This window comes from Euleptes europaea, chromosome 12 (assembly GCF_029931775.1).
Source record: "Euleptes europaea isolate rEulEur1 chromosome 12, rEulEur1.hap1, whole genome shotgun sequence".
Lineage (NCBI taxonomy): Eukaryota > Metazoa > Chordata > Lepidosauria > Squamata > Sphaerodactylidae > Euleptes > Euleptes europaea.
The window spans coordinates 39,546,793-39,561,236 of record NC_079323.1 but is presented as its reverse complement, the minus strand read 5'-3'; the positions used below and the strand labels follow the sequence as shown (position 1 = coordinate 39,561,236).

At 41.1% G+C, this 14,444-nt stretch overlaps 1 protein-coding gene across 1 annotated transcript in view; it reads right to left on the bottom strand.

Moving 5' to 3' along the window:
• EPHA3 (EPH receptor A3) overlaps positions 1-14,444 on the bottom strand; it is a 260,564-nt gene that overhangs the window by 76,153 nt on the left and 169,967 nt on the right. The window contains exons 4-5 of the mRNA XM_056858063.1: positions 4,484-4,639; positions 3,323-3,658 (exon numbers count right to left, since the gene is read on the bottom strand). Coding sequence (XP_056714041.1) covers positions 3,323-3,658; positions 4,484-4,639 — 492 coding nt within the window. The remainder of the gene's footprint in view (positions 1-3,322; positions 3,659-4,483; positions 4,640-14,444) is intronic.

Below are 14,444 nucleotides of genomic sequence, written 5' to 3'. Positions count from 1 at the left end.
ATCCCTTTCACCTTCATGTCATCTGAAAATTTTATAGGCATTTCCTTTACACCTTCAACCAAGTCATCTATAAAATGCTGAAAAGCACATGGCTGAGGACAAAACCCTGCAGCATTCCATTGAAGATCTTCCTCCAGGATAACATGAAACCATTTATGAGCACTCTTTGGGTACAGTTCAATTTACTATAACTATACCTAACAGTAGTCTCATCCAGCCCATATTTAAACTTCTTGTACAAACGGAATACTTTGTCAAATGACTTGCTGAAATACTACTTCACAGCATTCCCATGGCCTACCAAGCTAGTTACTTTATCAAAAAGGAGATAAAGTTGGACTGATATAGCTTATTCTTGATAAACTTATGCTGGCTCACAGCACATTCCTGAGCTCTAAGGGCAAAAGCCCTTAGAAGGCCAGGAAGGTGCTGCACCGGTGTCTGGCAGAAAGGCCCAGAGGCTGGTCTTTGGGGGCTGCTGCGGCAGTGCCACCCCAGGATGCCAACAGGGCCGCCGGTGTCCCACCAACGTAAAGGCCCGCGCCAGCATCCCGGGATGCATCCTGGAAGGCGTTCCTCAGGAGGGCTTGGGGAAGGAGCTGCCATTAGGCAGCTTCCTGTCCCCTTTCACCCTGGGAATGCCGGCATTGAGAAGAGCAAGGCTTTTTAGCCTGCTTTTTAGAAGGCACAGCCTCACTTTTCTCTATGGGGCGAATAGCCCCTTTTAACCTTTTAAAAGCCTCTAAAAGGCTTTTTCCCCGGGTTTTGGTACCGAGGAAATGGGTTAGGAGGCTGCGTCTCCTCCCCACTGTTCCCCACGTCAAAACCTCATGAATGCGCTGTCAATGTAGTCAATGCTTTGTAGAAAAGAGCGCTCACAGAATGACTGATCAATACTATCATCTAGAATTTTACTAGGTATTGACATGGCCAATTGCTTTGGAGTTTTCCAAGCCCATTTCCCCCCTTTTTTTTCTAGCACCTCACGTTCTGCGGGAGTCATCAAAGATGACAGCCAGAAGCTCTGAAATAAAATTTGCAATCTTCTTCAGTGCCCTGGGATAGAATTTCAAATACGTATAGCCAAAGAACCATTATTGTGCTAAAGTTAAACCAGCAGAAAATTTGTTATTAGTCTTCTAAGTGTGCAACTGTTGGAGCCTTTGTCAGTATAAATCAAATTTCCTAAAATGAAAATTATGTTCTTCATGTATTCAGCATCCATATAAGCAAAAACCAGTGAGCTTGTCAAACCCTGAGGCATAAATGGACTCATTGTCAGCCATCTGAACACCATCAATTGCAGGATCAGCTTTTTATTGTAATATCCTGTAGAGCTGGTGCCGATCAGGCCTTGGGAGGGAGTAGTCACATGTTCAGGGCAAAAGTATAATCCAAAATATTATTAGATCCTTGCATTGTAAATGTTACCCTTTTATATCCCTAACATCAAAGCACTTAATTTTCTTCAATTAAATCAAAATTAATCATTTACATGACTGCAGTAATTTATACTGAAGATTACTGGAATGAACCTTCCATTAAAATCTGATTTTATTAATAAAATACACTCCTTCTGGGGCAGCAGACTGAAGTGTTATTTGACACTGCAGAATAGCAGTTGATCCTAATATTAGTTTTGCCAAAACCCTAGGCAATAATGCCTCGCAGCAGTCAAAGAACAGATCCTGTTCACATTCACCAAAGTACATTAATAGTTCCCTTCTTATGCTAAAGAAACTAAAATGTGTACATTTCTCCAGCATTGTAAAATGGGAATGGAGAGAAGATTAGCTCATCCTCAAAAACTAAGCCAAGCATTAACAGCAGATTAGATGTTAAATCCATGTACCACTGTAATACTTCAGTCAATACCCATGCGATCAAATCCCCCCCCCTTTTTTTAAAGTATCATTTCCCAGGACTGGCTGCATATCATTGATCAACTGCTGGAGTACTTTTAGCTGGCAGATACAGTAGATGCCAAAACAAGAGGCCTTCTGTTACTTTTCTTTTTGCCTCTGATCTTTTGCACTACAGGTGTTTGATTAGCACAGACAGCTAGGAAGATAGCATTGTCACTGCTCCTCTGAACAAGTCATTTGGTTCTTATATTGCATACAGGTCACATACTCACTGCTGTACGCTTCATGTATTGGATGAAGCTGGTAGAAAATAAAAGGGCCACACCAATCACTAAGAGAGAAAAATAAGGCGAAGGCCAATGGTACAAGTAAAGTAAAAACATATTTTATTACTCAGGTAGAATTCCCTATGCGTTTCACCAACAGGCTTCTTCGGGAAAATCTGTTAGTCCTGCAGTGTTTCTTCAATAACAGTACCAAATCAGTAGCAATTGCTAACAGAAGGACCATAGTATATACCAGTGTTTAGATGACGTAACAGAGACAACACTTCAACACTAACAAATTCCCCTGAAGAAGCCTGTTGACCAAACGCATAGGAAATTTTAACTGAGTAATCAAATATATTTTTACTTTTCTTGCTCCATCGGCTTTGGCGTTATCTCTTGGATGATGTTGGCGCCGACATTATGCCCTGTTAAATCCTTTAGTCTTTATGGTACAGAAGACTCTGATCCTTCCTTGATGTGCAATTAAATTTGAAAAGATGATGTGGCAGGGGGGTTAGAGTATCAGATCTGAGAGCCCCTTCCTGAGCTGCAGGGCCAAAAGTTGTTAGGAGGGGTGCAAGTGGCCGTCGTCCCAAGGTACCTTCCCGTGGTGTTCTGGGAGCACAGCCACCTTTAGGTGGCTTCCTAAACCCCCTTCAGGCTGGGAATGACCCCTTTGCCCTTACCTGGAGTTATGCCACCTTTTTAGGTGGTGCAGCCCCATGGAATGCTATGGAGCACTTCCACGGGGCTCGCAGGTAAGGACAAAGTGCCAGCTTCAGTGAGGGGGGATCCACCTTTGGAGGCGGTGTGGCGGCGCTGTCTCCAGCCACCAGCTCAGCCCTCTACCTCAGGAATGGGCTGTGAGAGACCCAACTTCAAATTCCTACTCTCCGATGAAGCTCACTGGGTGGCCTTTCATTCCATCTCAGACTGGCCTGCCTCACAGGTCATAGTAAGAATATACTTGAATAGGGAGAATGATGTGTGACACCATGAGCTACTCCTCCTTAATGTACTACTAATTATAATAATATTTTTTTTGCATGGAGAACTAGTCAGTTACACAGAACCCGAACTGCAATCTGAAGTGGGACAGTTGAGACACAGCTTTAGAACCTCACTGGCTGTTTGCGAGAGAACTAGGCCTCTATGGCAGTAACACAACTAGAGTATTGCAGTACTCACCAGCTTGATTAGTTGTAATGCTGACAGCGGCAAATTGTCTTGTCAGGGTACCCAAGTCTGAAACTCCGTTAACAGCATCAATCTCGAATGTGTAGTTGGTGTGTGCCAGGAGGTCTACTACAGTCACAGTGGTATTGGTGAGCCCAATCTGACGGGGAATAAATCTTACATTGGCACTACATGGTTCACACAGCTTGGCAGTCCCTCCGCATTTCTTGCATACAATGTTGAAGGTGACATCTTTCCTGCCCCCAGTGTCCAAAGGCCAACTCCAGTCTAGGATAACTGATGTTTCATTGATATTAGAAATAACATTTCTGGGAGAAGTGGGTGGTCCTGCAAAGGAAATTAGAAGACAATATTATAAATAATATTTCACAAAGGCATAAAATGCACACAAAAAGGATGCCATGTTGTTGCTGCTATTGGTACTGTGTCTCCAAAGACAGTTCAGTAAACCTCCAATTTTAACATTGATCTTTTGTTAAAGCAAGTTTCCCCTAAGTAACAATTTTCAAGTCATAGGAAGTGAACACTATTTGCCACTGACCAAAAACGCCTGTCTTGAAAAGTGCAGTGTCAGTTTTAGGAAATTCCCTCTGACTAATTACTGAGAATTGAAGGAAAACCATGAAAAAAATCAATAAAGGTAATTCTGTATCTTTTGTGAAAGAAAAAACATCAAGCAGAGGGTTGGATCATATTGCTCATAATTTCCACTGACTCCCCCCTCCAAAGGCAAACCTTTAATTACCCTCACAATGTTCCCTGGAGTGTCCTATCCCACAGGAACCATTGCGGGCAGCAGGAGGAGCAAACCAGAGATTTTCAGTAGGATCCAAGTCAGAGTTTAAAGGCTTTCTACCCCAGTTTTTTTTTTTTTTTTTTGCACAGTGGAGATGTATACTTGATTTACCTGTCTACTAAAGATCATGCTTGATGCATTAATGCTTAGCCCCCCTTCCCTGAAAAGCCAGGAGACAAATACCCTGTCCAACTTTCTTTTTTCTTTGAAAGAGTTTTGCTAACAGGGTAGCTTCTATTTAAATTGTGGAAAACACAATTGTTTGAAAAACTGAGGTGATTCAAAGTTGGAAGTCATAGTTGCGGCAGAGAATGAAAATACAGTCATGGTCTTATCAAAATGAGATCACTACTCACTTGTGCAAGCCATAGATGGGGGATCTTTCTCTGATCGAAAATAGTTCTTTTCACACTTGCAGCTTGTAGAACCCTCCACATTTGTAGAGCTATGAGGCGGGCATTTGGCACACTTCACATTACCAGCAAAAGCTTTGTAAAACCCTGATCGGCAAGCTGTAAAAGAACAATCCTTTTTATAATACAGTACAGTCATTTCTTTCACTGAAGGATTGAGTAGAATGACTACCGATTGTACTACCAAGATAAAGTCAGACTTATAACTTGAAAAACACCTTCTTTCAGTGTAACATTTCTGCCAACAACCAGTTGGAAAATTCCTGGATATTTTGGGGGTGGAACCTGAGGAGGGCAGGGTTTGGGGAGGGAACTCAGCATGGTATACTGCCATAGAATCTACCCTTCAAAGCTGCCATTTTCTCCAAGGGAACTGATCTCTGTAGCCTGGATATTAGCTGTAATTCAAGGGAATCTCCAGGCCCCACCTTGAGGCTGGCAACTGTACTCTCCATAGAAATAACGTTGTTAATCTTCCTATGAATAATTTTGTTATTCTTCCTATGAAGAATAAAAAGTCCAAATGAAAAGACAAAACTTGTTAGAGAACAGTTTCATTTTCTAATCCTTTTGTTTTTACTTTGCTCTTAGCATCTTTATGAGAGTCTTTTTTCTACACTCTAAGCACATTTGGGTTTTTTGTATAACTATAAAATAAGTGTATTTCTTCCAAACTAAGTTCACAATAGTCTGTTTTAGAATGCTTGCCTTCACTTAATTAAAGCCTTATTTCTTCAAACATTTTCTTTACCAGTGACGGGCATTCAGGTCTGACTAAGAGTATATGGGTACTTCAGATGGGCAATAGGCAGAAAGGTAAAATGTGTTGGCTTCTCTTAGCAGAGAAATTCCCCAGACTGGAAGTCAGACAGTCTGGGAGTCCAGTAGGACCACACTGTTCCTCTCAGAGTCATCTGAAAGATGTAGGTGCTGTGTCAATGTCCCAGATCAAATTGCTTATAACCTCTTTTGACTAGTATAACCACTGGCACAGACAGACTCCAGGGTGCTTCTAACCTAAGGAATATTTTATCTGCAAGGCTTCTGAACACCACTGGATCTGACAACCAAATCTATACAATGTTTACAACTCAGAAAATTGTCTCGTTTGAAGTTTCAAAACTTTTCTTGTTGTTATCCTATGTGAATTCTGTCTCTCATCAAGAAGTAAACCCTATATTTCCTTCAAATGATTTTCCTTTGGGTATGATCATATATTCCATTTTATCTTCTCAGAACACCAAGCAATAAGGAGTAAACTAAAACGAACTGCAAACAGTGCAATGCCTATCCAACTCTGAAATTGTATTGAGGGAGAAACATAATGGGCTTGTCTGGATAAAATGTAAATACCTCTCATGTGCTACAAGAATGGATCCTGCAATAACAAAGACTGTTAGGGAAGCTGCTTCAGCTTGTATAATCTGCTTGTGACAAACTCCATGTGGTGGTGTTTCATTAAGATTGGCACAATTCCCCAAGTCTTTCTCATCACCCAGACTGAATCAGTACCTCGCACATCATGTTAATATATAGTGAAAAGTGTGCCTGCTCAGCATTGAAAGAACCTGCTTTCTAGCCTACTCCATTGCATCAACACACAATCTATGATAAGATCACAGAGTGGATACGACACCACTGTGACAAAACTTGCCATTGTTTCAGATCACTCTGTGAAAAAATTCTTTCCTTCACTCTTATGTAAAATATAGAACCAGTTATCCTCAGACAGCTGCACTGGGGTCACTGGTCTGGTGGGTGTTGCCTGTAATGCCATGGCCAACAACCAACACAAATCTCCTCTCCATACCAACATAATTTTACGTACTTTCAAACATGATTTAATTTATTCTAATTAAATAGAAACTTAATGCCTAAGTTGTCTCATGCTATTGCACTCAAGCATTGAACTAAGCATGTAACACTTTAAAAAAGAAAAAAGGAGGAATTAACATTTGTAGAGTTTCTTCCTAAAAACAATGCCCCTATTTGTCAACTTTCTTTGAATCTTGCACACCTCCATCTCTAGCAATGCATATCTATTCTGTTTAATTAAAAAAAACAACTCTACAATTCCTATGCAGTCCTAGAACCGTCCCAGATTCACAAGCCACTCCCTCCAGCCCTCTGACACTGCCCCTCAATTCCCAACCGATAAATGGGGAGAAAATCCTTCTGCTAAGTTTGATTTTGTCTTTTCCAAAGACTTCTTTTTTTCTTGCGAGCTGCAGAGCTCTCGCCCTGACCTGGATGGCCCAGGCTAACCTGATCTTCAGATCTTAGAATCTAAGCAGGGTCAGCCCTGGTTAGTATTTGGATGGGAGACCACCAAGGAATACCAAGGTTGCTGTGCAGAGGAAGGCACTGGCAAACCACCTCTGTTAGTCTCTTGCCATGAAAACCCCAAAAAGGGGTCGCCATAAGTCGGCTGCGACTTGACAGCACTTTACACACACACACACACACACAGAGAGAGAGAGAGAGAGAGAGAGAGAGAGAGAGAGAGAGAGAGAGAGAGAGAGAGAGAGAGAGCTCATCTGGCAAGTAATTCACACCCCTGTCCTCTTCCCACCCACCCCCTTTGGACAATTTGCTGTCCAACTGCCTGATCTCTTGCATGGGACCTCACCAGACTTCAGGATCAATAGCTATAAACCCCTCTCTTACTTCTCCTCCACTCTTCCCTTCATGAGTGATATAACATGTGTAAGAAGATACTATATTGTATTGGGTACTTGGTATTATCTTTTTTGCTTGGAACTGCTAACTGTCCTCCCCTGAGATTGTATTGTTCTACTTAATAAACCTCATTTCTGATTTCCACATATCCCGGTGTCAGTGAGTCCCCCCCCCAAATGTGTAGTAGTGTTTCTCTATCATCACAGGATCCTTATTATTGGCACATGATCATCTAGGAAGAACTGGTATATATTTGCTTTGGCTACCACTGAAACCCAACCCAGCAGATTCCAAGGCATAAACCAGAGGTGGTAGAAGAAAGGTTAATTCCATATACGTGATGTTCTGGGTAACTGTCTGGGCTCTAATGGGCAACAGAAACTGGAAGAGGAGCCTGGATAATGCTCCTTCTCAACACTCCCAAAGATCTTTCCATTATAAAAAAAAACAAAACAGGACAGATAAAAAAAAACAACTGTTACAGATATCCTGTAAGCTTATGGGAGAAAACAAAAGCAAAGGAGCAGAGCCCACAAATATCACTTAATGAAGACAGGAGAAAGTGAAGCAGAACATTGCAGGAAACATTGCAATAAAGGCCGATTAGTCTGCTTATTGTCTCCAGAGGCAAAAACTTCACCAATTGTTCTGTGTTTTCTGCCTAGCTCAGCTACAGTGCTGTGAAGAATAGTAGTTATAAGGGAAATGAGCTAGTTAGAACCCTGCTGTCCCAGCATGCCCTAGTGGGAGGATTCTCTGATTTGTATCTTCCCCTCAGGCTGTCTTGCACTTCCGTCTTTGTGTGTCAAGCGATCATAACATTATTCAGCGCTACGGCCCTCAGGAAAAATAAAAAAAAAGCAATTATATCGTAAATTAAAACCTGGGAAGAGGGTGGCATGAAAAGGTGGTCACACCAATTTCATTTCTTTTGACATAAAAATGGCAGGGGAAGAGAGGGAGAGAAGAATGGTAGTTTTCATGTCAGAAGAAAATTCTTTTCAGGAATAGAGGAAGCATATTTCATTTGCCAGAAGAGCCACACAGTAGCTTAAAGTGAAGGACGCTTCTGGCTTAAAGTAGTGAACAGAAACCAAAAAGCGTTCCTTTTCCTAATGTTTTTTTAACTTGGAAATAAGGGGTGAGCATCATTTACAGGCATTTTACACATTCTTAAAACGACACGAATACTGCTGCAGGTGTGACACATTGAAAACTGATAGAATGGTGTGCAAGTTAACGGAGGGATAGAAATGTGACAAACCTCCAGCCAAATATCCATCTCTCATAGTACCTCAGGGTGTAACACTGTCCAATGAGGTATATGATGCAATTAGGTAACACGATGAGGTTAGAATATATTGGTCACAGTTCTTCCTGTCACCAGAAGCACATACACTTTTGCCTGCAAATTTTCCCCAGGATGATACAAACATTTCACACTGCAGGTAAGGTTACTGCCATGAGTATAAGCAATCCCACATACTGTTTTTTATTTCAGCTCAAAAGCTCTTCACAATTAAGGTGAAGTGCAGTACTTTAAAAAAACACACATACTCATCTTTCACTACTACATTTCCATTAATCCAGGAATTCTCCAGGTCTCCCTTGGCATTAATGAAATTACTTAAGGTCCCCAAGAGTAAAAATACAAAGGAAAGTCTGACAGCTTCATATTTGCAAAGCTTGTATGCATATTTGAGGTCTTGGGGGAGGAACACATTAAAACAGGATATAGGAATCACATTTAGTGGCTCTCATCATTACCATTTAGAAAGAAAGATACAGACATACTTTTAATGGGGAACTAAAGTAGGTAATGAGGATATATTCTAGTATGGATGCCTGAATGTTCTAAGATTATTCTGACATTCCACCGCCTGTTTTACTCTGATACTATGACAGCCCATTCCTGGGGGGCGGGCAAAACCTCTTAGGAGGCGGCCTGACCCTGCCGGCGGGGATGGCGGCTCTGCTGGCGGCCAAGCGCTGCGGAGCCGTGCCTCTCCCCTCCGCCGGCGCGGCCTCTCCGTGGCACCAACAATGGTGTAGAGAGGCCACGCCAGTGCAGGGGGCATTCCGGGGGCGTTCCGGGGGGAGGAGCCACCAGTTAGGTTGCTTCCTATCCCCTTTCGGCCACTTGCGCCAGCGCCTGGAACAGTGTTGCTGTGCCTGCTATTTTGCAGGCGCAGCCTCGCTGTTTTCAATGGGGCAAAAAGCCCCAGTTAAACAAAACAAAAAAAGCTGCGAAATGGCTTTTTTTTGTTTAATGGTGTAAGGGAAATGGCTTAGGAAGAGACGCTGCTGCTTCTCTTCCCCACCGTTCCCCTACGCCGTCAGCTCAGGAATGGGCTGTGAGAGTATCAGACACGTGTCAAAGGAACACACATGTTACCATACATGGTAACAAAAGATCTGCATTGGCAGTATGCTTCTGGTGCTGGAAGAATGGACTGCTAAGATCCAATCAATAGAGGTAAACAGAGCTTGTCACCTAGGTAGTTTTAGGATCACAGTGTTGAAGCCAAAATTTCCAGAAGGATTTTCAACCACATGAATGAACCTACAAATTATTCTCATGCCAAAAAACATGACACAGTATAGGTTTATATTAATTTCTGTTTCTGTCATGTTAAAACCAGGTTTCATGATCTACCATTGTTCCAGTTATAAAAAGGTAACATATTAACCCCTATTTATCTTGAAATTTTCATCATGGGGCTAATTTGTGGATGTGATTCTCTGAACTTTGATGTGAGCTCTAAGGGATAAGGTACACCCTTCTAAACTTATTGACATCAATGGATTTAGAAGGATGTAACTTTGTTTAGGATTACATTGTAAGTATATCTCTCGCTTACCTCTGTAAGATAGATAATATAACCAGTATTAATTCTGCACTGCTTTTTTTGAAACTGCTTTTTCATTTAGAAACATGGACTTGTAAAGATGATTTTCTCTATTAGACATGGACTATCTTTTCAGACACAAAATACTAACTGCCTCAGTCTGATTAATACTAGTAATTCATGTGGGGTTGGATCTAGATTAATGTTTCTGCAGGGATAAGGACTTCCACCCATGGAGTGTGATTTTTCTGCCTCTGCTCTCCCATAGCAGCCTGAAATTTTCCAAGAAATCCTGTTTCTGGGTCTCTCCCAGGAACAGGATTTTGGAGGCATTTGGGACTGCTAGAGGAGGGAGGAAAGTAATAAAATCAGTCCATGGGCAGACATGTGCCCAAAATGTTTATCAGGATCTAACCCATGGATTTATTATAACCTTTTTAAAAATCGAGAATTTGAAAGCTCTCCAGAGAAAGCTAAGTGAACATTAGTGCCATTGAAATCAAAGTAATTCAAGCAAACAGTAAGCACACCTGCTCAATTCAGTTGGTTTCAATAGAGTTTAGTCAAAACTAACATCCCCTACATTATACCTGTACTAAACAAGCCTCCTTTTAACCTTCAAGACCTCTATACAGAGAGCAATACCACCAATGCTATCTGCAAACAGCACCTGATAAACAGATGATTTCCAGGATTAGCTACTCTGGGGCCCATTTTTCTATGCAAGGTCAAAATCCACTGTTTATTCACAAAACGAGCCACGCTCCATGGTCTTATAGGAGCTCTATTCTTATTGTTTGGAACGTACCGGTAAGTACCCTACTTTGAGATTTCAATGCGCTGGCAGTGGAGATGTGCTATTCTGAAGCATGGTGGGCAGCACTCCTGAATTTTCCTCTTTTGTTCCCCTTTGTTCAATTAAGAAAAAAGGAAGGAGGGAGTCAGGAAAAAAATGCCACAGCTAAAGCCCAGTGTTTAGAAAATGAGGGGATTTCCACAGCATGCTTCATTTTTAGCCTTCTCCTCTTTTAACACAAAATGTCAACAGCCCTAGATTATGCTTCACACATCTTTCCTACAGAAACAGAATACACAAGTACAGCAATTGTGTTCAGGGTGAAATTTATCCATCTTTCATCATGTACTATGTACTGCTCATGCTTTTTGCTAGGCTGGGATCTCTATGCTACACCCAGGACCCAAAGACAGGTAGGTATTGTGTGCTATCTTCAGGCAAAAAGGCAGAATATTACAGAATAGACCACTTTTGGGGATGTAGTTCTAAAAACATTAGACTGGTATCGTTATTCAAATAACATTTGCAATGTTCTACAAACAGTACAATTCTGACTTCCAAAGATTGCTTCTTTCTGTAAAGAAATCATGCATATAAAGAAGATGCAAAACAGCTCCTTCCTCCCAACATTAACAAAAATGTAAGTCACACGACTGCTGCTACATGATTAAGCTCATAACATTCTCACCTATACTTTAATTGCATTAGCATCTCATCATTCTTATTATGCCCTCTACTCTCATTCCTACTTTATCAGCCTTGGGCGGAGGAGGGGGTTCAGATTCCAATCTATGAACTACATAACTGAAGATTATCTCATTGCAACCTTCTTTTCCTCAGGATGTTTCACAAAAAATAAAAATAAAAGTTTTCTACTCCTGGGTCACCGCTCCTCTGTGAATACACATAATCACTAATGTTTCCAGCCTTTTTTTTTTGCAGTGTAGGGGGGGGAGGTTGATTCTTAGCACAAATCTTAAAGTAAAAGCAAGATGAGAAGTTGCCATAACAATGATCGAATCTTTTGTAGCATGTTATAGAAAAAATGTCAATTTTGTATAGCATATTGGTAGCCAAGGGAGTTTGGATCAGAACTACGCTGTAGGTGGAAAGTGGGTTAACTCCTTCCACTTACACTGTTTTCCTAAATTAAAATAGCTACCCATCTGAAGCCAGGAAGATACTGTCAGGAAAACAGTTCATCACCAGCCCCTCAGTGCTCCAGATGCCTGATCAAATCAGTGTTCTGTTTGGCTGCTCTTTAGCAATATAAAACATGTTCACGGCCCTCCCAGCATCTCATCTAGCCTGACTTTTCAGTTCTATACAAATCCAGAAAGAAAATCTAAAGGGCGCTTTCACACATGCCAAATAATGCACTTTCAATCCACTTTCCATGCACTTTGCAGCTGGATTTTACTGTGTGAAATGGCAAAATCCACTTGCAAATGATCGTTAAAGTGCACTGAAAGTGGATTGAAAGTGCATTATTCAGCATGTGTGAAAGTGCCATATTATTAGTGAAAAACCAATCAAAATTCAGATTACTAAAAGCAAGTAAATGGCTATCAATGTTCTGCAAATACAATTGTATTTTCAGTGAACACATATGTGCATGTATGTCCACAGGCATGTGTAAGAAAAAAACAATTTTAATTAGAAAATGATATTGCATAGTGAATGGTAACATTAATCATTCTGGGAGAAGGGACTAGAGAGCACACCAAACACTGCCATTCTCTTATTTTACCATTAGAGGCAGAGCAGCTCCTGGGTCCACTTAGCTCGGTCCTCAGGGTGTTAAAGACCTGTACCCTTGGGAGGATGGGCTACAAGCATTCACTCGGAAATTGGGAAGAGGAGGAAGCAGGATATAGTTAGCTGCATTTTTTTTGAAGTGCTATAACTCCTGTCATCTAAGGGTAATCTTCCTTCTTATCTGGATTCTTTGGTTTGTCCAAAGTTATGTAAAATCGTTATGCATTCATGATCTAATTGACCTTTTTCAATGGTTTTGCTGGGTCGTATACTAAGGATCCCTTTTCAGACTGGCTGTGTCCCTCCCTCTTCAGTCAGTGGACTCCTTGATACATATCTGTTTGCATTGTCCTTATGTGTACCAACGTGGGCTAAAATGGATTATACCATGTTTTAACAAATGGTCTGAATTTTCTCAAGCAACTTTGGAACAAAAGGTTCCTCTTAGAGGACTCTAACCCTCAGTGTACTTATTTTGTTGCTTGTTTTTTGCAGGCTGCAGAGAAAAGTGGAAGGGAAGTGTTTTTTTTAGAGATGGGTCTTAAGTTTTATGGTTTTATGGTTCAAGACCTTGGTCTAAGACTAGGGGGAAACAAAGAAAGAAAGAAGTGCTGTAAGTAGCTTTGAGGATCTTATAGTCAAAAAGTAGCATATAAATAAATAAAAGATGAAAGGCAACATTAAATATCCAGACTGTTGATGCTGACTTTAGTTTATTTAATTTATTCAGCTATTTACTGCATTTTTATTCCACCCATCCTCCATGGAGCTCATGGGTCTTTGATGGGTCTTCCTTCCTTCAGTTTTTCATCTCAGAAAACTAGGGCTGTAAACTCTGGGTTGAGAAATTCTTGGAGATTTGGGGGAGGGGCCTAGGGAAGGTGGCATTTGGAGAGGGGAGGGAACTCAGTGAGTTTTAATGCCATAGAGTCCACCTTCCAAAACAGCCTTTTTCTCCAGGGAAACTGATTTATGTCATCTGGAAACCAGATGTAATTCCATGAGATCTCCAAGCCCCACCTGTAGATTGGCAATCCTACAGCAACCCCATGTTATAGGCTAGACTGAGGCAGAATGTTTGGGCCAGCATCTCTCAGTAAGTTTAATGGGACATGGGGATTTGAATCCAGGCCTCCCCATTCCTAGTCCAACACTCTGACTGCTACAACACACAGGCAAAAAAGAGGAGGTGAAATTTAATCACAAAAAGGGTAGGAGCAAAACATATAAATGATCAGATTTCCCCCCTTATGGGTCAACATTTGTTATACCTGTATTTTGAAACATTCCAGAAGGACAATAATAATGTAAAGGTCACTCTCTCACTATGAAGATCAGTCAATTCAAGAGTAAAGTTAAATATTCTGACCACAGTCAGTCTCTTATGCTTTAGTCTGGGCCATTGTTAAGCTTTTTATCCTTTTCTTTCCTAACACTAAGGTATCTATCTCAGCAGGAATGTCTTATAATGCAGATTTTCTGCAAACTCCCTCCATGCTGGGCAACAGTTTTCTACAGACTTCCATTGTGCTCACAATATAAAAACTCACAACCTGTTTAACAGCAGATGCTCACTAACATTTCCTTCTTTCTTACAACCTACAGCATTCTATACCTCCCCTCCCCACCACCTTAGCCTCCTAAGGAAACATTTCACACCTTAATACACAGTGGACTTAACTCTTCCAACTTGGCTTTTGCCAACCAAGAAGGAAAAGCACTGCAGAATAAAATGTTTTCAGCAACTTCATTTTTCAAGAAAAGCTTTTAACAAGTTGAAGAAGATGCTGTTCTGCTTCACTTTCCACAGTATTAAACAAGT